A 27155-nucleotide genomic window follows, 5' to 3' on the forward strand; every position below is an offset into this window, starting at 1 on the left:
CGGTAACAACAAAAACCACAATAAAGTTGAATGTTGTTGCTGTTGTTCCAGTTCTTCTTTCCCCACAAAACAATATAAAGAATATAATTATGCGGCTGCATAAAAACCCAAACGTATCTTCTTACGCAACCCAGAAAATGTGGAAGAGCCGCTTGTAAAATTTACATGGCACAAGGCCCCTTTGCCGGTCGTGTGAAAATTATTAATGGAGCCACTGTCTCCGGACAAGTTCATGTGTCATGTGAGGAAAGTGTTGGGTATACACACTAGCACCAGCACCAGCACCTTCCCGGAATAACTCCATTTCTTGGTTTCTCGGGTTTTGAGCTATGATATATCTGCCCACCGCCCAAGTTGTAAGCGGATGTTGTAACAGCCAGCAATTGCAAATCTAAATGGCCAAGTTCTAGCTAAAAAGTTGTAAATGCCTATGGAAATATCAAGTCAAAGATCAACTCAACCCGATCCGATCCCAAAAAAACATGCCATTTGCCGGTGGTCTTCCATCAAGCCCCACATGTGACTTGAACTTACGCTGAACTTGTAGCTTCCTTCAGCTACTTGAGTTTCAGAAGGAAGGACGTCAGTCGTGGGTATAGAATTACATAAAACAACAGCAGCAGAAAGAACTGAAACGAAAGCTAATACCGCCATATGGCTCAACCGGTTTTGAAAGTGGCGCCAATCGGTCATATATGTGTGAGTACGGCAACTTATGTCTTTTGCAGTAGATAACGTTTTTACAAAAGAATTATATTTGACTTCCATATTGATTTGTTAGATTTCAAATTTTTTACTTTGGTTTAAAATAAACAGTTTAAATGTGGCGGGAAATTTCCGATAGACCGTTTTAATATCTGGCAGCACGGTGATATCGATAACAGTAAACGATATTTGCAATAAATATCACACAACACCGATACTTATTGGTTGGTTAAGCTATCGGCGGCAGAGTTTCAAATACAATTTCAAAATATCAAATTAATCAATTTTAAGATATGGTTAATAAAAATATCTAATATTAATGGCATATGTATATGAATAAGTTAATTAATAAGCCTTGCCTAAGAAAATGGGTGTCTCTGATACCAGTTTTAAGTATATTCTGAAACATTATGATCTTCATTGCAATACTTTTAATTTAAGTTTTGATAAATATTGATAAGTCCAGATGTAATCGATAACTGCAATAATAAGGGCTTGGCAACTCTAGTTTACAGTTAGCTGGATTCGTAAGCTTGACGCGTGGTGGTGCTTTTTACGAATCTTATAAGTGCATTCTTGTGAAATATACAGAGCACAATAACGTAATACTACAAAATCACAAAGATATATTCAGCATGGACGATCGCGGAGTGTTGAGCCTGGTGAAGAAGGTGGTCCACTCGCTGTTGGTGTCCTCACCAGGAAAAATGACCATTGAGAAGCTGATGCGGGATTACAGGAGCGAAGAGGGCTGCAATTTGCCCTACAGCAAACTGGGATTCAAGGACGCCGAATCATTCCTCCGATCCATTCCGGATACGGTTACTGTAACTAAATAAATAATACATTCAAATAAGCACTTAAATAATGCAACCAATTACCAGGTGATGGGCCACGGACCAATGGCATTGATAACTGCAGTAGCCACTGCCAAATCGGCGCACATTCAGAAACTAGTCAATAACCAAAAGAAGTCCAGGAATCGAGGCTCTCACAAGCCCAAGTATTCCTACGCCTCCGAGCGATCCGATCTTGTATTTATTAACGAAAGTGTCCGTAGAATGAATAACAGAAACATGCCGCCGCCGCCGCCTCGAACTTATCAAAGGCCCAGCAATCTGAATCTTCCTGTTTCGTATCCCAACTATAATCGACTGTTATATCCCGTCCACACGCCTGTTGTCTACGCCAATGTTAACGAAATGATCTGCGCCGGACAGCAGCAGGTGCTATATAATCATCTGCAGTACAACCTTTACCTTCAGTCGATGACTAATTCGTATGCCTTTCAGCAGAATACCTCTAGACCACAAATGCCAAGCTCTTCGTATAAATCCAACTCTGAGCCGCTGAAAGTTAATAATTGGTCGCAGAACAGCCTGAAGCCGGAGCCCCTAAAAGAGCAAATCCATCAGTCACAATATGTTCCAAAGCCTGTCTCCTCTACTGAGAATAAGCTAGTAAAGCCAACTCAGGAATTAGAGAAAGAAACCCAGACATTGGCCCAAGCGTTTCAAAACCTATCCGTGGACGTTGCTCACACTGGTCACCAAGAAAAGCCAGAGTACGAAGTATATGAGACTGATGAGGAATTCGTAATGGACCCCTTCACCTCTGAAGAGGTAAATTATCCAAAGGAGGAAGATGAACCGGTAGTGCCCACAATTCAAAAGAATGCGGTGAAGCCTCTGGAACCCCAGAAGTATGTCTTTGACTACGCGTCTTCTGACGACGGGGAAGATGAAAATGCCATTCCATCGTATGCTGTGGTACGGTATATGATGATTCCATCTAAACAGTATTATTTATTCTAGGATTCTGTTATTGCAGGACGATCGAGTTCTAGGCGTTGACTATCCTATGGATGCGGTTCGTTCTGAATTCACACTGCCTGTTCGCGATATTGAGTCCATTATCGAGTTACAGCAACGCATTGAGGTGCAGTTGGTGAGTTTGGTCAATCCCCACAACTTCAACTTCTGGATATATAACGACGAGTTTAATAAATACAAGGAACTGTATGCCAACATGCAGTAAGATATCAATATTCAAATAGTGAGAAATAATACAATATTTATTTCTCTCTGTAGGTTGTTTTATGAAAGTCTTGACACGGATAAATACACAATGCCACTGTGTTTGATAAATACGGATCATATTTGTGTGGTTCGCCCCGGCTGCACGAGTATTTGGGAAAGAGCCAAAGTGGTAGGGTACCGGCCCAGTAACAACGGAATGTCGATCAAGGTAGAGCTGGTTGACAAAGGGGACATAGTCTGCGTGAGCCACCAGAATGTCAAGTTTCTGCTAAAGCAGTTTGCCTCGCTGCCACCGCAATGTTTCGCTGGTCGATTGGCCTTTATAACGCAATGGAAGGCTCCACACTGGTCCGCCGAAGCTGTTAACTTCTTCTACAAGATGGTATCCTTCCGCCGACTTTACGCAAAGGTGGAAGCTATTAAGGTGAGTCGATAAACCCGGACAGTTAAGGAAACGTGACATACATCTCCCCTTTGCAGGACAACACTGCCTATCTTGTGCTAGTGGATCCGGAAACACAAACACACTCTGTCAACTTAAATAAGTCGCTCATAGACTCCGGTTGGGTGCGTCGCTGCATAAGTGCATAAAATTCTATCATATTGATACTTCATTTATTACCACTTATGCGAATTTATTGTCCAATCAAATCTTTGTCGTGTCGACATGGATAGTCGAATGCATTTTTTATGTTTTCCAGTGGGACTTTAATGAAACTCGTTGACGTATTATTTTAAGGCAAACGCTGTCCTTCTGCTTTCTTTTTATTAGTTTACGTGTAATAAAATACTAGGTTACATAAATCCTTCAACAAGTCGCTGTCCTTCGTCTGATTTATGCCCGAAAGTAAAACAAACTAGGACTCAAAGACGAACCACTTGCAAAAGAGATCTCGCTCGCAACTAAAAGTGGTATCTTGAACGGAAATTCTGAATCTGAATGGAAAATCATGATCTCGCCTGGTGGCAGGCCTGCAATAAATATTTGAAATGTAACTGAGGCGCTTTAACAATTCCCTATAAAAGACAACATTGTCTATGTTTTGTATATATATGTTGTGTATATAGTTGGTTTCTTGTCTGTTCTTAGATTTTTTTTTTTTAGTTTTTTTTGTTATTTTTTGGTGACCGCTGAAACGACGGCACCCTGAGGTTGGTTTTTAATATATTTTTCATTTTGTTTTTGTTTTTTTTTTTGTTTTGTTGAGGCTTCTCTACTACGTTTTGTGTCGAGTGGTGTTTTGTTTGTTAGTGAGTGAAAAACTAATAGTTCAACTACTAATGCGCATTCGTTAAATTTGCTTAAATACTTTTCATTTTGTTTAGTTTGGTTTTGTTTCTTGGGTTGTTTTCTTGTTTTGTATATTGCTGAGTTATGTTTTCCCTTTTCTTTTCTTTTTGTTTTTCTTTTTTTTGCAATGCGTATTTAAATATGCTATATAATCGCAATAATACATAATTGTTTTGTTGTTTGTTTGTTGGTTGCTCGAGTACATAATAGCTACGCGCATAAATATGTTTTGGTATGCTGTAACGCTTCGCTTCGTTTATATCATAAGTTGATGCATGTCTGTCTGTCTGACTGTCACTGTCGCCCCCTGATGCCTGATGCCTGTTGCTCGAATTCTGTCACCTTTGACCTGTTGACATGGCCACCTACAGGTGTGCTTGCTGCTGTGTGGTTGTGTGTTCTTGTAATAGGTCCATAGGACTAACGCCTAGGTAGCAATTCAAAAGTCTATTCACTTCGTTATCGTTACAATATCGTGGGCATAAAACTTATATGTAGATTTACGTTATATGTCAGTATTTGGTGTGTGTAATGGGTGTAGTGTTAAGTGTGGAGTGTGGAGTGTGGGGTGGCAGATCTTCTATGGCTGTGGGTTGTGGTTTTCTGATCTGTCTGCTGGCTGCTGAGTTCTATCTCTATCGCATAATTTATCTCTGTATGTACTCGTTTTCTTTTTTTTGTTTGTTAATTTTTTTCGATTCTTATATTAAAGTCATCACAGTTAGCGGAGCTGAAATTATGAATAATTATTGAGGACATTTTTTGTGTAATTGTTTTTATCTTTTTTTGGATTTTTTGTTTTTAATACGTTTTCTACTAAATCGCAATTGCATATATAGAGTGTCTACCATAAATTGATTCTTTTTTTAGTGTACTCTTATCGCGTCTTGGGGTTCCTTTTACTAAATTATTATATACGCAGTGTGTGTGTGTGTGAGTGTGGTAGTCCTGTGTAGGGTATGGATGTGGGTTTTGGTGAGTGAGTGTCCAGCAAACCGCTGCTTCAGATGGTTGCCCGGTGCCCGCCGGCACCGTTCGTCACTGCTCCTCAGTGTCATGGAGTGTTACCCTCGAATAGGGCCCGGAACTCCCCGCTCCGTGGCCTTGGGAGACCCTCACGTATCGTCTGCACCGGCTCAGCAATGCTCGACTCTGACCCATGCAGTAAATTCTCCTTGAGATCCATGTCACTGAAACAGATATCAAAAGTATTAACAAACATATTTAGCGCAGTTCGTAAAAAGGCAGTATATATATATTTTGGCTAGTCCACCAGTCAACTTACTCATCTTTGCAGTCATCCGCCTCGGCAGCCAGGGCATTAACCACAGCCGTAATCGTGTTCGACTCCGGATTGCTCAGCTGCTCGTCCTTCTGATGCATTATGTTTGGATTCTTGCCGATCTTGTTTAACCGCTCGGCGGCCACAGTCTCCATGGTCTTGCGCATCAGCGGATACTGATCCAGAACGCAATTGAAATGATCCACGCTCAACGAGAATAGATTGCAATAGGTTTCGGCTCGCACGCTGGCCACACGACGCGCATTGGTCAGCAGACAGATCTCACCGAAGTAAGACCCATCCGAAAGTGAGGTGGCAACCTGTAAATGTTGTTAATTAGACCAGGGGCTATTGGCTGAACTCAAGAATTGGGCTCACCTCGCCGTTGGCCATGACAATGTCCACCACGCCCTCCTGTATGAAGTACATCTTAGTACCGATCGTACCCTCCTTTATGATAATATCACCTAAAAGAACCCCAGTTGGTTAGTTAAAAGTGCTCTTTTAGAAGTTTGTGGCACCCACCTGGTTGGAAAACTTCGTATTTCAGTTTGGTAACTACGTCGGAAACGAAATTCGAATCGGCATTAGCAAAAAAAGGCACTGACGCCACGAGGGATCTGGGGAATATTGGAAGCGCATGTTATTAGTGATTAACCATGATGTGGTGCAAAATACTAATCCTAGAGGATACTATACTAAGTGGCTGAAAGTAGATTCAATTGATAGATCACTGGATAGTGACAGATCGCCCACCTGCAGTTGTAGTTGATGACATCCTCGCGCAGTTTTTCGCTCAACTCGCCAAGTATCAACTCTTCATCGAAGAATTTACCCTGGTACCGATGCTCGAAGTATTCCGTGATGCGCTGCCGCATGTCGCGTGGCAACTTGCGGTAGGCCATGTACTCCTCCACCTGTTTGACCTTCTCGCGATACTGGCGCCGGCTGGAGTCCAAGCTCTGGATGAGATTGGTCGCGTGACCGAGGAACAATGCGTAACAGGTGGCACCGGATATCATGGAAAGCATCGTCAGCCACATGTCCGTCAATGATTGTGGCGGGAATCTGTAAAAAATTAGATTATTAGTGATAAAATATTTGTGTGAGCTAGTTCATCCTCCTAATTTATCTAATTGCTTGTCCTTTACATAGGAACGTAGATGGGGACCGCAGTAAAGTGGATGCCAATAATCGGAGTAGATTGGGACTGTAACTCACCTGCCGTAGCCTATGCAGAGCATGTGCGACATGGCCTTGAACAATGCCCACGAATACTGCTCCAGCCAGTACGATTCCTGCAATGGAACAGCCCATTTAGATAGCCGATGGCAGCTAGAGGGGTTTTACCAATCTGGCGCACCTGCAACTCGTTGATGGAGACCCAGGAGTTGGATGGAAAACCCTGCAACATTGGCACTAAGAACTGCAAGCAACCGCTCCAATGGCCGATCAGGAGCATCATGCAAATTAAATTGAAGATCCTCATGAAGACCGAGGCCATATTGAGGAACTGCAACCAGAGAGGTCAATCAAAAAGAGTGCACTTTAACCAAAGCCCAACACCGCTCGTGTATGTGTGTGTGTGTCTCCATGTGTGTGAGAGTGTGTGTTTATTCTGGTTTCTTGGTGTGTTTGAGTGTGTATGCATGTGTTACATATGTGTATGTGAGTTCCACATATATAAAACCAAATGTCTCAAGTAAACAAGAGAAAGGAAACCCAAAAGAGGAAATGAAACTTGGAACTTGGATAAATTTATTTGCAATTATTTGCGGCGTCATTGGCGTTTCCAGCTACCGGTAGTAAACATGACAGTTATTGCATTATGCCAATCAAAGCAACTAAAACAAAACCAGACCACAGCCATTAAAACAAGAAAATTACTCAATCTCGCCACTCTGCCCGATAAGTATGCTACGAATACACTCGCATTCCTCGGCCTCCAGATCATCGGATTAGATTGGATCGGAGCAGAGCGGCTCGACATACATGGTCGATATACATGGTATGTATATCCGATAAGATAAAATAATATAAGATTAGTCTAGTGTTAGGCAATACAATAGTGTACTTTTGTGTACAGTGTACAACCTGAGCAATCAATTCAAACTCAATCAATTCAAATTCAAACCATTTCTACGTTTCGAATAGGTGCAAAATCAGCTGCTAAATTATGGTACAAGTGCTCATCTTTACTTTTGTTTGTTTGTTTCATTTTTTGTTTGTTTTGTTTTACGTTTGTTAAACACTAAGCCGTTCAAACGTTCAAAATATCGAAATCGAAACTCGTATTTTACAATGAAAGCATTTTTGTTTTCTGACTCTCGCAGTTGTTAGTAATTGAACTACGTAATTCTGTACAAAGTACGGTAAACAAACCAACGGAATATACACGAGAAATTAACGAAAACCAAACGAACGGTAAATAAAAAACATAGAGCAAGAGCAGGAACACAGAGCTTGAGAGAAAGTTAAAGAGAGAGAGGGAGCGGCATCGAGATAACAAAATAACGGTAGTTGCATTCAAGAATTCAGTGGTTGTAGCTGCTCGTGTGGGTGTACATGTGTGTGTGGGTGTCACTCCAAGAAGCTTATTTATAAATTGTTTATGGCGCTCCTGCTGAAATCTTTTGTACAAAACAAGAGAAGAGGAGGCAGATTAAAAGAAATAAAAATTGGGGAAACCAAAACCAAACCAGTAACATTAACCAAAACAACAAGTAACGGTAGCAGAGGCATCAAAACAGAGTTCTACACAGAGAAAAAATACCATTACATTTGCAGAGGATCATAACAAAAACGGATCCTTTTAATGAGATTTAAGTCACTTTGAATATATCAGTTTATATTAGAACAAAATAATATCGCATAGTTTTCACCAGTCTTTGCAGGCTATTGCTTAAATTGTGAAATTAATTTATTCTGATATATTCAAAGCTGTTTTGATAGATCATTTCTAATATAAATTGCAAGAATTGATAGATTTTCTCTGTGTAGTTGGGAGAGAGCAAGAGAGAGTTCGAGCTGAAAGCGCGCAGCACAAAAGCAGAAAGCATTGAACAGTGTCAAGTGAGGTTAAGTTGAATACGAAAGATACGATTTAGGTTAGGATATGTGGAAAGCATTTGGCACGGGCCCACAAATGTATGCTATAAAATACGAGTAGTATGTGGCTAGATATAGTACAGTGTTCGTGTTCGATCTGATTGGTCGTTGAATCAGTTTTCCTGCTTCAGATCGATTGACTATATTGGATGTGTGTCTTGTGTCCGTTTCTAAGACCTAAACTTCTAGCGAAAGCAGCAGCAGCCATTACTCTAGCTACTATATATTTTAAAGTGCGGATTGGTTTGTGTCTTTACAGTGGTAAACTTTTGATCGGTGCTGCCTGGGCCCTTTTAAGCAATAAGCATTCAACACACTATACATTTCGAATCCGTAATATATCCTGAGATCTGTGGTGTTTTCATGCTCTTCGAAGCGATAAATAACCCAGCTAGTCTGCGGTTCACAATGATAGATATAGCAGTACAATAGGATTTCCGATCATGCCCATGCATGGAGTTCAAAACTACGGAATCTAGCGAGATATATTACAATATTACATTATCCTTTCGACTTCCGAATACTACGTCGCGTGAAGAGCATGAAAAGAGCTTCGATTTGGCACCGAAGATTTATAAATGAAAAGCTTGGTTTTTCTTATGCTGCTTTTGGGCTAAACTCTCTTCTTCAATATTGATTTAACGAGGTTTTCATTATGCATCAAATGAGAAATAGAGATTATGTATGGCAATATCAATCAATCATCAATATGTAAAAAAGGCAGTCTCAGAAAATTTACAGAACGTACGAACGAACGAACATTAAAATCAAGCAAACATGATCAACGAACAATCGAACGAACGAACAATCGAACGAAATTATGCACTAAAACTCAATTTTGGCATTAACATTCCTCAAAAAACGTGAGTTATGTTGCGCCAATAATACATAATCATAATTTCAATCAATCAATCAAGGCTTTTGGTTTTTGTTTATCAATATATACTGAAGTTGTTGTGTTGTTGATTTTTGATTTTGGGTTGTTACTTTTTATTGGATGGTTTACCTTGAGAATTAGGTTGCTTTTTGTCAAGCCATCTTTGTCTTTTCTGTTCATTCTCCCTCTGCGATCAGCACTTTTTTTCTGTAGATTCTGCAGAATCTAAAAACCATATATACACAGGTATTTTAGGCCCTGATTCAGCTAAGTTGAATTTTTGTATTGTATTGTTTTGTTTATTTTATTTTTGTTTTTTTGTTTGTGGTTCATAAACTGATTGTCAAAAGCATTATTAGTTTGTTAGTCGCATTTAGCAGAATACTTTTCTTTTCATCGCTTAAGTTGAGCGCATCAAAAACAAAATAAACATAAATCATAATATACGGTGGTTTCCAATTTTAGGCTATCTTTTACATAGGATTACAGGACCTGTACTTGTACGTATCTCAGGGATTGTGGTGTGGGAATCAGGGGAAGTGGGTGGGAGTTTTGGTTTTGGACGTAGATATATTGGATATAGGGTATTGAATTGCGAAAATGCCTTCCAAGAAGAGCAAAGAGTTGTACAAAGTGCAATGAAGAATATCGATTTGAGTGCTTCAAAGTCGGCAAGAAATGAATAGGAAATTGTAAATCGAATATCAGAACAACAGAAGCGATAAATCGTAGACTCAACTGAAGAAATGTGAAAGAAAGCAAAGGAATCTTCCCGCGGCACAAGGAACAAGTTCTCAAGCTTAGCGAGCGCGTCAGATGGTTTGAGAAAAACCCATAAAAAAAAGAGAGGTACATATATATATTTTCGATTCGATCTGAGTGTGTTACGAATATGTGGGTGTGTGGTGGGTGTGAAAGATAGGTATGTTCATGTTCTTGCAGTTATCGGCCTGGGGGATTACTCTGGATCTGGTCTGGTGGACCCGAAGCGCAGCAGGCGCACAACACGAAACAAACATCGGGGTCACACAACTGTATAATGTACAAACTGAGTTGGCTTATGGTACAGCGATTGTCTGGTTCTACGTTTGATTGGCTTTATAGACACACATAGGTTGGAGGGAGGTATATCATATTTGGTAAACAAAACGATTGGTAATCGAACGCAAAGGATTTAAACGTTTAACGGAAATCATAGACACAGAGGTTCCAGATAACAACTCAAAGAAAATACATAGTTTGAACATTTCTGCGCGCCATCCACAATTTGATAGTACATTATCATTATATTTAATGCCACACACATGTACGCACACATGTAACAAAGAAAAGTGAGCACTTCTGGGATCAAATTACTCCCCTGACCTCTGACCTCTGACCACTGACCACTGTGCTAAGCCTAACTGCAGTTGCCTAGATACACATAACCTAGATCCTCGAATCTGTTTTTTTGGTGTGGAGTGAACGAGTAGAATGCTGATCTTACGGTCGAGAATTTGGAGCAAACTGAACGGAAATCGAAACTAAAAGGGGGTCGCTCAGGGACCAACGATCCCTGGAGTAAAACCGATAAAGTAATGACGAAACAGAGGACGTTGACAAATATATACACAGAAAAAAAGGTGTGAAACGGATATTTTATCGCAATTTCCGTGGGTCTTAGGCAATATGAACTATTGTTTTAAACCCTAACGAAAATCAAGTGAATAGTATGACAATGAGATAAGCTTTTGTTAATCTGATTAGTTGAAATTATAAGAACGACAGTAAAAGCGTAAACGTAATATTTGCAAGTAGAAGAATATCATAGTATCTCGAATAACACTATATTTTCTGTGTATATATTGTACAAATGTGTCGTAAAACTGAAAACCAGGGGGCAGTAGGTGTAGTAAGTAGTAAGTACTTCGTTATGCAAACTCAAGATGAAACGGTAACGAAACGAAACGAAACTAAGGGACTGAGCGTTGCCAAAATGAGCCGGGTGTACTCACATAGACCTCCTCCCATTGGGACACGTAGCGGACGAGGCGGGAAAGGCGGAGCAGTCGCACCAAGGATAACAGCTTGGCCAGGCGCAGGATGCGCAGGGCGCGTCCGGCATGCAATATTTGAAAAGAATCAGAGAAATCCTGCAATTTCATAATCTTAAATTAAAATGTTGCGTACTGTTTCTTAAATACATTGACTTACTTGATTGAAAATTAAAAATATATAATCTAGCGGTATCGACGAAATCAAATCGAGAAAAAACCAAGTTCTTAAATAGTGTTTAGCTATAAGCTTTGGATCCAATATTACTTGTTCAGCGTTGTCTTGTTGCATAATTCCTGAAATCATATATTCGGGCAAAAGTTTCTCGGTTAAGCAGGGGCGCAGAAATCGGGGGCATGGTTATTGCCACTTAGTGTTGTGGCAGGGTTACGGATCGGATTTTAAGGGGGGGGATTTACTTGTTAGTTAGTTGGCTTGGTTGAGTGTGCATTACCTGTTCTAAAATTGACTACAATATCTATTAAAAAAATAGTATCACTTAGGCAGTTGAAGGCAATCCATCGTGTGCTCAGATCATCGTTGAAGAATGATATTGCGACTGGCAGGATAATAAGATTTGCTACTAATAATAAAAGCATGCAAAGGTCCCAGTAAAACCTGTCGAAATATAAGAGATCGTTGTATAAGTAGATTATCAGAACTCTTATCCTGAAGAATTATCCTTTAAGAACTCACCTGAATGAACTGCACGGGTGTATGACCCAGTGCCCGGAAGTTTTCTGACGTATGCGCTCCTTGACCAGCGCCTTTCGGCTGCCAAACAGTTTCATGGCCAGTCGGTTGTCCGTCGGCTGGAACCATGATTGCAATTGACTTTTTAGGAAATTCGCAGAGACTTTTTCCGACACGATCGGTATGTTGGGCATGGGCTCCTCTTTCGGAGTGCCGTACAACGACACGTCATCAAAGTGTACCTGCATCGAATGATCAGAGTGGTATTCCATTAGTCGTGCGCTGCTCCAAACCAATTGCCTGCTGTCAGGGTCATAAGTCAGTGTTTGATCGAGGGAATGGTGGTAAGGGAGCTAGGGGAGTGTATGTCCTGGTCTAGTTGTATAAATAAAACCTTTGTCCTTGCCATTTCGGTTCCTTGGTCGCATATTAGCAGGGCTTCATCATCGAAAGCGGTTACCAGCGAGTCGGTGCAGGTGTTCTCGAACGAAATGCGCAGGTCGTTGTCGTTCACATTCAGCACCGAGCAGTAGGAGCAGCGCACCGATTCCTCACTATCCCCGCTCAGCAGTCTGAAATGGCATTGGCGAGATGGGGAATCAGTAAACACGGAAGTGCTGCCTCCAAAAATTCCGTTACACGATTCTGTGCCACAAGGCTGACCTGCCCAAAATGAAAGTGAAACTACACCGAATGACTGTCAAGGTGGGCGGGATGGCGCGATGTCGGTGAACGCACCGGTTTTTCGTTTATTGCAAATACTCTTTTGGAGGGTATTACAACTCACGGAGTCTTGTTAAATAACAATTCGGTTTGGGTTATTTCCAAATGAAGTGGCCCTATATCAACTATGTTACCAATCTTGTTAAGTTTAAGGTAAAAAGTAAAAAGTAAAAGTAATTAATTGCGATGATTATGCGATATTTAATGTTACATGTTGCCACCATTTCAATTGTCCCCATTTTAATGCTAAGATTGGAGTAACTTGATAGTTCCATTTACTATTTAAGACATAATATTTATTTATTTATTTATTTGAGAATATTCAACGCAGAAAAGACGTATTTGAGCTCATTGCCATGTAATATATTTACTACATAAGGTTTTTGCACATGCTGAAAGGGTATTGCACCATTCCATCTTGGAAACCAGCTACATTTCTTGACAGTTTTGTTTACTTTTAATTGCAGCACACGCACAATGCAGGCTGAATCAGAGATACGGCTGCTGCCCCTCACCTTGCCCACTACTAGATGTGGTGATTGTCAAGGTTTTCCGGGGCGGCAGCCAGAGAAACTGGAATCCAAACCACGCTCTTGCCCCCGTCTTGATATTTTCGTATTCGTATTTTTTATGATCGCTGCTCGCGTTTTTTAGAGCAGCAGCAAACACCGAAGGCACTAACTACTAAATACTGAACGACAAATCGCGTGGCACGGATATGGATATTATTCACGTTCACGGCGGACCTATTGTTAAAGCCCGGAGAGATGGAGACGCGTGCTCGCGGTTACGTTGGTTTCCAATTCAGTTTCAGTTTCAGTTTGTGTATGGCTATGGATATGGGTATGGGTATGGGTATGGTATGGGTTTTCGCGTCACGGTTAGACGTACTGATATTTTCGTACATTGATAATACTTTTTCGTAATTGTGTCTGTGCTTCTATTATTATTATAAACAGCGCTCTCTTTCGCCTCTACACACTCAATTGAGTGTACTTTTAAATGGGAAAGTTTCGTTTTAATTAAGCCTGATGAAGCTGATTTAATTTAAACTTGGCCGCCATTGGCATTAGCCTAATGAATTTATTAGTGATTGCTATTGTTAACCGCCGGCTATTGCATTACACAAATCATATCAAATCAAATCAAATCCCATCCAATCCAATCACTTTGGATGGCTACATTTCATAATTGTGGTTTCGAATTCATCTCACTGGCACAATTCACTGGCACTCGCAAGTTTTGTTCACATTTCTTTGGTGTTTTGCATTCGAAACTATTCGTTTGTTGGCCTGTTGGCTTGGCAACTTCTACGGAAACGTGCTGTGGCAGATGTTTTCCGTCGATTTGATGCAGATGACACGACCGACTCGACGACTCACACAGTGCGGCTGCTGAGAATCGGAGAAGTGCTGCTATGTGCTATATGTACGTATATAGAGTAGAACCCGGCACTTGGAGTGATTACAGCGGCAAACTTTTTGCGACTAGCGGTCGCCGAGTCACCGAGTCGCCGCCGAGTCGTCGTCGCTCGCAAACCGCCTGGAAATCGCCGGCAAACACTCCGAAAAACGAGACCAGATCGTGGCCACTTCGGCATGGAATGGAATGGTTCGTATTGTATAATATCGTATCGTATCGCATTGGATCGTATCGGATCGGGCGTCCTCGAGCAGCGAAAGACTGGGGCTGGCTGGGTTCTTTATTTTTACTTTCTATGCTGACTGATATTCTTACCTCGAATATCAATTAGTACAGGAATTGCAGTTCGCTTCCGAAATTGGATGGCAATTGCCTAATTAAATAATTGAGATATTGACACCGTGTACACTTGACGCTGGTGTTTTTTTATCTCAATGTTTTCTATCTTTCCTTGTCTTTTTCCCTTGCTATTATGACAACTAGTTAAGTTGCTATTTGCCAGACTTTTATTAAGCTACTGCTGCTGATGCTGCGGCGACTTGATAACCTGTTCTCAACCCCGCGGCCGTTGCACAATAAATAAATAACGAATTTGTGCTGCCTTTTAATTGATTTCGCGACGATCGACGACGCAAATTATGGCTGCTTGTAATTCCCTGCCCGGTTGTCTTCACAAAAATTGATGCCAATAAAACCACACCGCACTGTACTGTACAATACAATACAGCAAAACTATCCGAAAAGTGTAAACAGCACAGGGAACATAAACAGTGTTCCGCCGCCAAAAATGTCTGGATTTTATGCAAATGTATGCGGATAACGCGCTCTATTCACGTGGAGATCGCCTCGGATCGGATTAGATTGGATCTCACTTGTTCCAAGGAAGGAGGAAGCTATTTTTCTGGATTTGGGTCTGGGTCTCGCTCTCGTTCTCGTTCTAGGTCGCAATTTGTGGCATTGAGTGGCCGCGACAAATTGTGGAATTATGTTATTCACACGGACCGATTGAAACATTGTTTACTATACTTTGGAGCACTCGCAATCAGGCTGATAATGGAGCTCGATTCAATTACTATAGGAAATCACGCACAATGACGAACGATTGTTTGAGTTATCCGGCGGACTCCTTTTTATTAAAAATGTTCAAGGCAAGATGTTTGCCCAACATCTATATTGTTTGTAAACTTTTTTTAGTTAATTGTCTGCGGTTGAGTTAAACAAAACACGTTTATACATATGTTATTTCCATATTCGAACGTATTTAGAAACGCTAAAATAGTTCATTAATACCTCACAACAATCTGTTCTTGCTTTAGCACTAGAAACAAAGCGTCACACACCGATTGTAGACCCCCCCCCTTGGGTATTGGGATCTTGGTATTTTCCACTTGAGACTCCAACTTTCGGTCCGCTCAAATGGGGAGTTCACTGCTCGACGAGCATTAGAAGTTTATTGCGCCAGCCAACGGAGGCGAAAGGCAGGTCGGAGTGAGATTCCCTCGGTCTGCGACGACGGAATTATGCAAATGCCCAGCGATAAGCGGAGCGGACCGAAGCACTCAAAAAAACCGGTAGTAGGCGATCAGGCGCTTTGCATGCGCGCAATTCCCGCTTGTAAGCCGGGGTAATGTCTTCAATGGCTCGCTCTCATTTCGGGGAATCCGCCAAACGGAGACACCAGTCGGAACTCTGGACTTTGGAATTCCCTTCGTTTTTTACACTTCTGTTCTAGAATATTTTTTCCTCTTTTCAGACCTATTCAATGAACATTTCCCACTTCGATTGGGGCTAGTCCAAGCAATTGATTATATTGCATTGATTATATATCACAGTGCTATCTCATAAATTTCCCGATCATTTGTACTATTGATTATATAAACAAATATTTGACTAATCAAATGGCCTTGGCCTTTGGCAATATTAAATAATTCAATTAAATGTAATTGAAGTGACAAATTCCACTGGAGTATACGAGAGATAAGTTTGTGATGGTATCTAGAACATATGGAAAGCAACTGTAGGAGCCAACCAAAATGGTAATATGACATATTAAAATGGTAGAAACATTTCTCTAAACCGATGATATTAATATTTTAGTAAGTATAAATACAAAAGATGTACTCACCGATCGCCGAGCTTGCCCTTGTGCCGCCGGATGTGGCGCCGGTTGAAACTGTTGGTGCACGACGTGGACGTGGGCCTTGCCGGATAAGGACACGGATGGTGGCTCCCGAAGCTGTGCAGCTGCAGCGACGCCTTGAGATTGGCGGGCGCTGTGGCCGAGGAGGCGTGGTGCGCGTAGTGATACGGATAGGAGTACGGATGCGGATACGATACGCCGGCACTGGCTACGGTGATGGTCGACTCCCCTACTGGTTCGTGGCCCTCGTTGGCCTCCGAGGAGCCCTCCTGCTGCGATCCGTTGCTGGAGGAGTGGTGCGTGTAGTCCGTGGGTGCGCTCAGCTGGCGATTGAACTCGGCCTTGCGGCGCGTGAGGTCCGTGAGGCAGTACTTGTTCAGGTGACCGTTGCTGCTGACCGAGCTCTTGGGCGAGGCCGCCGCGTAGTGACTGTGTCCGGGTCCTGATCCTGATCCTGATCCCGATCCCGATCCTGCTCCCGCTCCTTGGGCGTGGGCGTGCAGCTTGTGGCATGAGTTGCTGCTGGCGCTGAGCAAATTGCAGTTCTTGCTGCCGCTTGCCGAGCTGCTGATCTTGGCCGCCAGCGAGTGCGGCACCGGCGGACTCTTGCCCGTCGCCGGAATGGTGTGGCTGCTCCCGCTTCCACTCTCGCTCCTCACCGACGCCCGATGGCCGGGCAGCGTCTGCCGGCTCTGCCCCTGACCCTGACCCTGACCCTGAGTCTGCCCCTTGCCCTTCAGCGATCCGTTCAGCAACAACTGTTGTTGGCGGGCAGCAACCGCCGACAAGGCGGGCAACTGCGGCGCCTTGGTGCAGGTGGAGGACGAACTGGCTGGTGCCGAGGAAGCCTGCGGATGCGGAGTGGTGCTGGAACTCGACGTGGAGGCCACCTGCGGCTGCAGGGAGTGCTTCTTCTCCACGAGATACAAGTTCAGGTACTTGTCGCCCGGATGCAGCGAGTTATCCGACACCGCGTTCGACTTGGAGATGATCTGGCCCTTCTTCTTGGCGGTGCGTGTCTTGAGGGAGAGATTCCGCAGCTTCTTGGACTGCTCCTTGATCTTGTTGGTGCGCAGGAACGAAGGACTGTTGGCGATGCACTTGAAGATGTACGTCTCGTTGACCAGCTGCTGCTTGTCACTTCCACTGTAGTCGTACTCGCTGCTCAGATTGAGATTGAGATTGGTCAGGTGGCGACGCTCCCGTTCCCTGTCCCTGTCTCTATCCCTGTCTCGATATCGATCCCTTTCCGGATCCGGTTCTGGGTCTGGCTCCGGCTGCGCCAACTGCTGGTCACTGTAGTGGCTCTTGAGCAGCGAACCGGCTCCTTCAGCAGCCGCTGCACTCAAGCTGCGCGAGTACTCGTGACAGGCATCGTAGAGCGCCGACTGGCCACCAGTGCTGCTAACGCTCTGGGTGCCACAGCTCACCGGACTGTGGCTGCTGTCGAGGATGCGCAGTCCGCTCCTGCTGTCCGAGGAGTTCTGCTTGGAGATGCCGCTCGTCGATAGTCGACTGCTGCTGCTGCGTTGCCGTTGCTGTTGTTGTTGCAGGTGCTGCTGCTGTTGCTGCTGCTGTTGCTGCAGATGTGGCTGCTGGAGATGATGCTGCTGGTCATCGCCCGCTCGCAGCAGCGAGACGCTGTCCGGCGCCGCCGATGCCGCCGGCTGGCCGTTGCTGAGACTCACCAGAGACTGGCGCACCAAGTGCTGGTGCGAGTGCGAGTGCCGCTGCTGGTGCTGCTGCTGCGGATTGTCCGGGCACAAGTTGTCGCGGCTGGCACTGCTGGCGGAATCATCACGGGCGACCCAAGGAGCCGCATGAGGAGTGGGGGGTGGCGGAAAGAAAGAGGAGACTTCAATGAGTACCGTGTTCGATGGCAGAATCAAAATGGCCAGCGGCGCTGGCGAACACTCAAATTTATCGATTTCAAATTGGCAGGCAAGCATTGGAGGGAAACGAAACGCAGGTTCCGTGGCCCAGAGGGCCACGCTAAAGTGAGCAGGAAACAGTGTGTGCGAGTGTGGAAAACCGCGAGACAAACAAAGAAAATTCTTAATTATTATAAATATTGATTGTGCAACATGTGAGCGGTGAACGGTGAGGGGCGCTGGAGGTGGAAGTGAAGGTGGGGGACTATCGCATTCCCGGCATGTATGTGAGTTCACCCCGCACAGAGGACATTGGATATATATACTTCCGAAAATCTGGTCAGTATAGTATGATGTTACTCACTAATTATAGTTAAGTTCAGCGGTCTCGTGACTTCAAGTGTGACTCAATCTGATCATTACTCTTAAATGAACTCAAACAACTTTACTCACGACTACAAAAAGCTAATATATAAATAGTGAGAAGCTAGTCATTGAATTTATTTTGGATAACCATTTAATCATTGCTTAGGTTGCAACTTTATGCACTATATATTATACAGAGTATACTGAATTTTTTAATATTTGTATTTGAAGTATTTCTGCAGAATGCTTTCCTTTATATCGAGTGCCCAATGTAACCGCAATGTGTGATACAATTTATAGAGACATCTATATACAATGGTTGACATGCTCATCTGGTTTCTGATCGCGCGAAAAATTCAACTAAATTAATGTACGGCCGCACGCAGGCCAAGCACTGATAGAGCCACAGATACACAAGCGGTAACAAACAACTACACACAGATACAGATAGGGATACAGATACATTTACAGATGCAGATACAGATACAGATACACACCGATTCGATGGAGATATATGGCTGGAAACGCGTGCCCAAATGGCGCTGAAACCATTCCGCACGGTGGGCGGCGGAAGTGCCCTAAATCAAATGGCCAAATGGCCGAGATAAGATAAGGCTGCGCCAGACGGACATGGCTGATAAGGGAGCGTGGGAGCTCAGCGGTTACACAGTGGTGCTCCATGGGAAGCTGTATCGAGCGTATGGTAGTGATATGGAAATGAGGGCTGGCAGAGCGGTTAGGCCCACTGTGCCTTGGGCAATCAATGCTACGAAACGTGAGGCAAACTATTGTTGATATAGCTAAACACCGTCGCAGGCGGGCGGTGACGGGAAGGGGGGAGGGGGGAGGCCCTCCCCATTCCATTTTCAAACAATGGGAAAACAAGGGAACCTATTCTCGATGTGCGTGCATCGAACTTTTCCGATTCCGATTCCGATTTCGGATGCCAGCTCGAGAGTTGAGCGCGAAAAATGGGGCGGGAAATTGGTGCAGAGCAAACAGCATTTCCCAGCCCGGAATCGAGTCGAATCAATTTCGGTCAATTAGGCAGAGGCTGGCTGCCTCACGCCAGAGGCGCAATTATCCGAATTCTGATTCAAGTTTCAATGCGGAATGGGATTCGGTGAATGGGATTTGTGCAAATATAAGTAAATATGTCAAATATTTGCACGCTAATGCTCAGCCGATGAGTGTGCACTTTGCAGATACCAAACGAGATACCCAGATACAATCGCACATCCGCTGCCGAACGGCGACGGCCTCTTGGCAATCTCGGACCTAATCTGGCCGAAAGTCACTTTCGAGAAGGCATTGGCGATGCTGGCAGAGCCAAATCAAAGCGAAAGCATCGAGTGCCCCGGGGAATAGCAGCTCTTCGGGTTCCTATCTGATGGCTTTTTCATCTCGGCTTCGAGTATTTGCCACCTGTCAAGTGCTGCAGTCAAATGTTGCCCTTGCCCCATTTCACTGGCTAGGTTGGGCTCACAAGTTGGGCTACATGAGAGAGAAATCTTATTTATTACTCAGCTTATTTGTTAGAAATAAACTAACTACATTTCATGATCATTGTTGGAAACCTGTGTCGATACTCAAGTAAAAAATTCAAATGCTGCATACCCTATATATATTATTATTATTCTGTTAGGTGCAGCTACATTCAATACATTTCTTGTTGCCATGTCGCATTGTAAGATAGCTTTACAGACGTAGAAGGCGATTTCTCTGAGTGTAACCTTCTGGCGTGGCCTACGTCCAATGTCAACTTTGGCGCATTGGAGTGGCTCTCCGGCCAGCGGATTAGTCTTTGAGTTCGGAGCATGTGCTGCCCATCCTCGAGAGCTGGGGATTGGGGGCCAAACGAGTCTGATGGAGCAGGTTTCTGGCATCGAAATCGCCACGAAATCACCCCACCGCCCGCGGCTGAGACACAATGTGCCTCAATTAATAATTCAAAAGCCAATTGAAGGCATTAAGCGTAAATTCGTAAGGCGTACGTAATTGAGTCGCTGCCTGCCTGCATTCCACTTTGTTCCATCGATATTAAATCAAGTGCAGCTGTGAGCCCCCAAATGGGGGATCCACTATATCAACTATATTTGCAACTGATCTACTTGTCTCAATCTCCATTGAGACTGTGTTCTAATTTCCCTGATCCGATCAAATGTGGAATACTTTAATGGTCTTGACCTTTGGAACATTTAGCGTGACCGCTTGAGCTATTTTAATGCTGATTCCTGGGCAAATGTTTTCCAAAAACCTTCAATATGCATTTTATTGCTCATGAACTGAAAGCGCCCGCCAGCAAAATCAAACAAAATGGAAAGCAAATTGCCAAACATGCCACTCGATACACATTTCCGTGTAAACAAATTACGAAAATTTCCATTTTTAGTGCACAAATGTTTACCATTGTGCCAATTTACAAAGTCCGTGCAGTCAGGCGGATTTTATTTGATCAAATATATATTTACGATTCTTCTTTGCCTGGGGTAAAGTGAATCAGAATCGGAAACTTAAATTGCGATTTCTTTCACAAAGTCTTAAAATCTTTCGAAAAACATTGAGCAAGAACGTTTGGAAAAAAGTCGACTATAATATATTTTACTCTATTTTATGTTATACTATACTGTTTATACTGTTTACAAAATCTGTGTTTATATAAATATACAATCAGAACGAACCCGAAACAACCACTTGTTTCTGGAAAAGTCTAGAGATGACCTGGCTAAGGTCATTGCAATAACAAACAGAGTTCATTAATGGTTCATCCAATGTCATTCGAATGGAAATGCCATTTTAAACACACTCCTCGGTCGGTAATTAAATATTGACTTCAAAAGATTTCCGGCTGGACAGGCAAATGAACGTAGAACTCGATGAGAGCTTAGCTCAACTATAAATAACACGATTTTCGGCTAAACCAGAATTCAGCCAAATTATCCATTAATTATAACGACAGCCGAGCAATTAATAAATCAGGCTTGAGGGCAGCGGGCAGCGGTCTGTGTAAATCAGTGGAGTGTACAAACAAAGAAATGCTACATCACAACCATTTGGCATGCCAATTGTAAATAAATTTGGACTCGAGTTGTGTGAGATACATGGCAAACGGGATTATCATCTAAGGGTTCTGAGAAGTGGCAAGAGGGTGTACAAGAGGGGGGTTCAAAAGATCTTAAGCAGGCAGAGGGGTAAAGGTGTGGGAAAAGTCATTAAAGCGATGCATTCGAAACTCTTATCGATGGACTTTTGAGGGACAGGTAAGTTGTAACTTGGCAAGCAAAGTGCATCAAAGTTAATGAGTTTACTTTATGCTTGCAACCAACCAGATGGTAAAGCTCAAAAGTTGAAACTTGCGTGGGTGGTGGGTTTTTAGTTTTCGGGCTAATGGCTAGTTTTCTAGTAACGAGCAGAAAAGTTAGAAGCATTAAATGTGTGCGTGTGCGTGTGTGTGTGTGTGAGTATTATATCTGTGTTGCAGTTGGAATTGTAACGGTATAGTTAGTAGTTAGTATTAGTAGTAGTAGAGCAGTAGTGGGAAGTACCATACAGAGTCTACGATCTATGTATATATAGAGAGATATAGGCAGAGACACTGACAGAAAAAAAGAGAGATAGAGAGAAAGTACGGGGAGAATTCGGAACTTGGTCGGCGGTACCTTCACAGCTGATGTCTAGGATCGCTCCAAATGCAAATTGTAAGTTGCAAATTGTTCGATTCGATTACGGTTTCGGTATCGTTTTTGTGATTTTGATCTGGTTTTTTAGTTTGGTTCGGTTTGCTGGGTTCTTAGTTTCTGTATTCAACGTATTTGCACTTTCAAGCAAAGTTTTCTGCAAAACAACAACGACAAGGACACGAAATAAATCCAAGTTATTCACGTGACGAGTACCAAAATGGAAATAATACACTATAAACGAGAAATGAAGGAAACGAAACTGAAAACTAACAAACTGAGCGGGAAATAACTGAAATGAGATTCGTTTGGGGGATAAGAAATTAAATTAACTGCACAAAGCACACAGACACCAGAGGGTCCTGCCCATGTATTTGTTTGTATGTGTATCTATGTATATGTGTGTCTGTATGTGTAGGCGTGGGAGGGCTAGTGCCTATTTGTTTGAAAGGGTATTTGGTGTTTTTGTTGCTGTCGAGTGTATGGAAATGTGGAACTAGAACTAGCTCAATTGGAAACATCGGGCTTCCTTTTTGGCACAAAAGAAAAGAGCAGCTTATCTGGCCCTCTGCTTCACTCACTCACTGTCGCCGTCTCTGTCTGTTATCGAGTATATGTGTGTGTCAGTGTATATATCGGTGAATACGCTATGTATGTGTGAGAGGCAACAACAATGCAGTAGTCGGCAAGTGCTTATCGATACATACAAACACCCACACACACACAAACAAACAAATGCCAGCCGAAATTCGGTCAGTGGTTTAATCATTGAAGTAAAAGAGAAAGCTTCCGCCCATTCAGGCACATACACAAGCACACAGACTGGCCCACACCCACACGATTGCAATTACATGTACAGTGGCCGCTGAAAGTATGCAACACTGCGTGCGTTTGCACTCAAAGTACTTTGACACTATTCTCAAGCAATGCAATTCGTTGTATTGTGCTGGTATTGTATTCGTATTGGTATTGGTATTGGTATTGGTATTGGTATTGGTATCGGTGCGGCCATTGTTGTCGGCCTGACTTGACTTTTAATCTAGTTTCGTAATTGCATTGACTGGAGTGACGGATGACCCCTTAAGTGGGCGGCGGGCGGATGGTCGTTGTGAGCAGGAAATCAGTTCACAGGAGGCCAGCAAAAAGGCACTTGGCAACTCGCTCAAACACACACAGACACACACTCTAGCGCACACACACACACACACACTTATGAATGTGAACAGTAACAACAACAACAGCAATTGCGGCAGCAGCAACAACATCAACAACAATAACAGGGTAACTCAAGAGACAAAGAACGAAACAGAGACACTGAACATAACGGTACGAAACGAAACAAAACGAACAACACAAGGAACAGGACTACTAGGGTGGACCACAGACCTAACAATGTTTGCTCTTACATTATCTATTAAAAGTATTCAATTACTTCTGTGTGACTCCAAAAAAAATCACTTATACGTCATGTATTACACATACACCATGGTGTCAAAAAATTGCTCATACGAAGCGTTGACCCTTTTCATAAAAAGTACAGAATGCTTTCTAAAACTTCTTCTTGGACAATTAAATTTATTTTGTTATTTAGTATTTAGCTCTAAGTTTACTTAAAATTTCATTGGGTTTTAATTCTTTAAAGCAATGAATAAAAAACAAACAAAATGTTTGTAAAAATCCAATTACAATTTCGATATAAGAAAAAACATCTACCATAATATAATCGGTCCACCCCAGAGATCACATTGAAACTGATACAAAAATACATTCATCTCAAAACTGTACAACGTGGGAGATCCTGGTCAGAGAAGTCCCGCATAACGGGATAAGGGACATCCAGTGCTGACCCGACCTCCCACGCCAGTACAACGTACATCGTGCACAACAACAGTACAAGGACATACAAGAAGGAATAGTGAGTGGGTAACGCCTACCGTTGATCGTTGGTAAAGGTTCCGAAGGCTCCAGGACCGCTGACTCGGCGCTGAGTGTGTTTAACGTGCATTTTCTTGGACCCACGACGCCGCCGCTGTCACGTCACCACCTGCACTCGAACTCGAATTCGAACCACATCGAACCACTCGCGCCACCTTCGCTAACGTAACGTGGTTGCCGTTGTCGGGAATATTTCTGCTGCTCTTTTTTTCGTTTTTTTTTAGGTGTTTTTTTTTTTGCAAGGTGTTGCTATTGCTATTGCCGCCAGAAAGGCCCCGCAATGCCCACTGCAATTCTTGGCCTTGTCATCGTGGCTCAGTGTGCGTGTCTGTGTGTGGTTGTCGTAGTTGTAGTGGTAGTTGGGTGTGCAGGTGTGGGTGCAACTTCCGCTTCGATTTTTGGCATTAACTAATAGAAGTCCAGCACACGGACACGTAAACAAAAATAGATTGCTTCTCGTTGTGTTACTCTCTTTCGCTTTCGCTCTCTTTCTTCTTTTTTCGGGCTGTCTCACTCGCACATGGGGCTGTTCGCCGTTATCCGTGTTTTAAGGTTTTAGGTTTTTGGTTTTAGGTTAGGTTAGGTTTTCGATTCGTTTTTGGTGGGTTCTTAGGTGTTTGGTTGAGTAACGTAGGTTGGGTGAGAAGGTATCGGTATCTAAAAGGTGGCCTCTAAAATAGTCAACAGCACTGTTTATATTGCTTATGGTTCTTTACTTTTCGTTTCGTTATGCGCTCGTTTTTTCGTTTCTTTGAGGTTATGTGACTCTATGACATTATCTGTTCTGAGTTGCGTGTATAATAATACCATATGTTACTATTTATAGTTTAGCTTTTGTTTTCGTTTTTGTTTTAGTTTTAGTTTCGTTAACAGCGTTATTTCGGGGCTAATCGTACTTTGTACTCTGGATTATAAATGACGTTTAACCACTAGGGTATAGTTATTGTTGCTATTCGGTTGGTGGTTGCTGGTGTACAGATGTGATGGTGGGGCCTGGAACTGGAACTGTAACGGTAACGGTAACGATAACGGTAACTGGAGCTGGCGCTGGAGCTGAAGTGGGGTGGGCAGGATCGGGATCCGAGATGTGGATCACTGAATTATTTATCACAAATAACAAACTAGCTGTTGGAGGGGATGGGACAGTGATGATGACAGCTCAGTTTCCTTGCTCCGTAATGTGCGCTATCCCGACGCCTTCCAGCCTGACCACGCTCTGGCCACGCCTCTCCTCCTCCTCCCTGCTTAAGTTAATGTTTGGTCATGAAAGTTTAACGAACGCACCGCAGTTTTGGCTTTGCGGTCGGTCGCCCTTTATTTTCTGCGTTTTTTTTTTCTCTTTCACTTTTGTGGCAAATGGAAGCGACGCGAGTTAAGGCGGAGTTACGTCAAGGCAGCGCAACACGAGAAACCCAAGGCAGGTAGCTTTAATTCGTCCTGTACGTTCGTATCACTACACCTCCTGTGTGGGTCCACGGATTACGGTACTGGGCGTATTTGTGTATCTGGCACGGGCAACACGCAAAGGATCCGGACCCGGCAACAGTCCCTCCTTGGGACTTTGTGTGGCGACGTCCTTCGCCACCCAATTAATGCATTAATATCGCCCTCGTTACTTATTCAGATGCAATTTGAAAGGCCTAGGTCGAGGGCGGGGATCGAGTTTTGCTTTAGCGGCATTATAAAAATAAATCCATATAGGTAGATGTACAGACTGGCGTTTTTTTCTTCTATTCGCTACGGCTAAGTATCTTGTATATATCTCGTAGGTGTATATATATATATATATATATTGTATATAGAGAGGCAACTACTTGGTAGTTTTAGTTAGTCGATAAGTGCGTTTATGTTGCGGTTATTTGAATTTGCTGTCCTACGGGCTGAGACGCAGGTCTCTCTACAAACTACGAGGTTAGTTCCATTACTCTATCTCAACGGGGATTACGCTCTATATCCTTGGGCTGTTTAGAGAACTTCCAGCGGTGAACAAACGTCAACGAACTACGTTAATTTTTTGCTTTTTTATTGGTTTTTGTGTTGTTTTGCGGATAGCGTTTATCGTTTTTCTATAACACTTTTGTATATAGCGAGTGTCCTTTTGTATATTTCTAAAAGTAATTCTAATCTTGGGTTTGCTTGTCGGGTTACGCCTTTAAGATTTGCTCAATTTCATTGTTGCAGGTACTTTGGTTTTGGTTTTATCATTACGTTCTATTTTTGGTTATCGCGTGTCCTTTATTTTTAGGCGTTTCCAGGGTTTTTCCACTTGCTGACTGGCTCTGGCGTTGATTAAATAATGCTGCACTTTGCTCTGATTTATCGTGTTTGCTTTCGTGTCCTTGTTTTCGCTGCTTTCCGCTTTTGTTGCTCGTGGTTTTTTGTTTTATATTTACTCGTGTTTGTCTCTTGTCTTTTTATATTTCCTTATTTTTTGCCAGTCGTTCTATTTGATTATGTAATTATGCTTGGTTTCTTATTGGATATTGAACGGTACGTGTGTCCTAGGGCTATGTGTGTGTCTGTGTGTGTGTGTGAGTGGTGTGCGATTGTATTGGTGTGTTACATGCGATTTTTTCAGCTGCTGCGGCTGTGTTTGTGGTGGTTTCGTTGGATTCGTGGGTTGCGATAGACGTAAGTGGTTCGTCATCAACATTTTTCGCACATACATACACGATTCACGGGCGCCACACGGGGCACAGTGTGCGTGTGTGTGTGTGAGTGCGTGCGTGTGCCAGTGTGTGTCCTGATAGATGGAATTTATTGAATGAAACTTCAAGCGATTTGACGAATTTTAAACAAATTATTTATAACACACAGAGACACAGGAGGCACGCACACGCAAATGTTGCGAGAGAGGCACGCACAGACACAGTTCACAGTCGTGGCACGAAGAACGGCACAGGACACACAGGACACACGGTGGGTGGCAATGGTAGTGGTGGTAGTGGTGGTGGGGGTGGGAGAACAACAAGGAGGAGCCGACGAAGAGGAA

At 43.1% G+C, this 27155-nt stretch overlaps 2 protein-coding genes across 13 annotated transcripts; one reads left to right on the forward strand and one right to left on the reverse strand.

The window, feature by feature from the left end:
* Positions 1–1213: 1213 nt before the first annotated feature.
* Positions 1214–3556, forward strand: LOC120447206 (tudor domain-containing protein 7A). 4 transcript variants are annotated; one of them, XM_039628710.1, is made up of 6 exons: positions 1215–1532; positions 1590–1931; positions 1998–2474; positions 2536–2738; positions 2796–3168; positions 3225–3556. In XM_039628710.1, exons 1-6 carry the CDS (start codon positions 1341–1343, stop codon positions 3333–3335), a joined length of 1698 nt encoding a protein of 565 aa, XP_039484644.1. In that variant the 5' UTR covers positions 1215–1340; the 3' UTR covers positions 3336–3556. The 4 variants fall into 4 exon arrangements, with proteins under 4 accessions (XP_039484647.1, XP_039484644.1, XP_039484643.1 ...); XM_039628712.2 differs by having other exon boundaries at positions 1216–1532; positions 2001–2474; XM_039628709.2 differs by having other exon boundaries at positions 1590–2474.
* On the reverse strand, positions 3472–26567 carry LOC120447204 (potassium/sodium hyperpolarization-activated cyclic nucleotide-gated channel 2). 9 transcript variants are annotated; one of them, XM_039628700.2, is made up of 15 exons: positions 24163–26567; positions 16300–18099; positions 12436–12601; positions 12033–12271; positions 11791–11954; positions 11496–11632; positions 11297–11449; positions 9432–9527; positions 6681–6830; positions 6539–6615; positions 6074–6385; positions 5843–5937; positions 5696–5784; positions 5321–5637; positions 3472–5225 (listed from the first exon to the last, which is right to left on the reverse strand). In XM_039628700.2, exons 1-15 carry the CDS (start codon positions 24231–24233, stop codon positions 5090–5092), a joined length of 4002 nt encoding a protein of 1333 aa, XP_039484634.1. In that variant the 5' UTR covers positions 24234–26567; the 3' UTR covers positions 3472–5089. The 9 variants fall into 9 exon arrangements, with proteins under 9 accessions (XP_039484634.1, XP_039484637.1, XP_039484635.1 ...); XM_039628703.2 differs by having other exon boundaries at positions 11297–11434; positions 16300–18096; positions 24163–26566; XM_039628701.2 differs by having other exon boundaries at positions 16300–18096; positions 24163–26566.
* Between the last annotated feature and the right edge of the window lie 588 nt (positions 26568–27155).

This window comes from Drosophila santomea, chromosome 2R (genome assembly GCF_016746245.2).
Source record: "Drosophila santomea strain STO CAGO 1482 chromosome 2R, Prin_Dsan_1.1, whole genome shotgun sequence".
Taxonomy (NCBI): domain Eukaryota; kingdom Metazoa; phylum Arthropoda; class Insecta; order Diptera; family Drosophilidae; genus Drosophila; species Drosophila santomea.

Excerpts from the sequence above, each read along its gene's own strand:
- LOC120447204 (XM_039628700.2), bottom strand. The coding sequence starts at position 24,233 with ATGCACGTTAAACACACTCAGCGCCGAGTCAGCGGTCCTGGAGCCTTC. Across the intron at positions 12,272-12,435 it reads GCGACCAAGGAACCGAAATG|GTACACTTTGATGACGTGTC; the intron begins GCAAGGACAAAG and ends CATTCGATGCAG. Across the intron at positions 5,785-5,842 it reads ATACGAAGTTTTCCAACCAG|GTGATATTATCATAAAGGAG; the intron begins GTGGGTGCCACA and ends GGGTTCTTTTAG.
- LOC120447206 (XM_039628709.2), top strand. The coding sequence starts at position 1,341 with ATGGACGATCGCGGAGTGTTGAGCCTGGTGAAGAAGGTGGTCCACTCG. Across the intron at positions 2,739-2,795 it reads GAACTGTATGCCAACATGCA|GTTGTTTTATGAAAGTCTTG; the intron begins GTAAGATATCAA and ends TTCTCTCTGTAG. Across the intron at positions 3,169-3,224 it reads CAAAGGTGGAAGCTATTAAG|GACAACACTGCCTATCTTGT; the intron begins GTGAGTCGATAA and ends TCCCCTTTGCAG.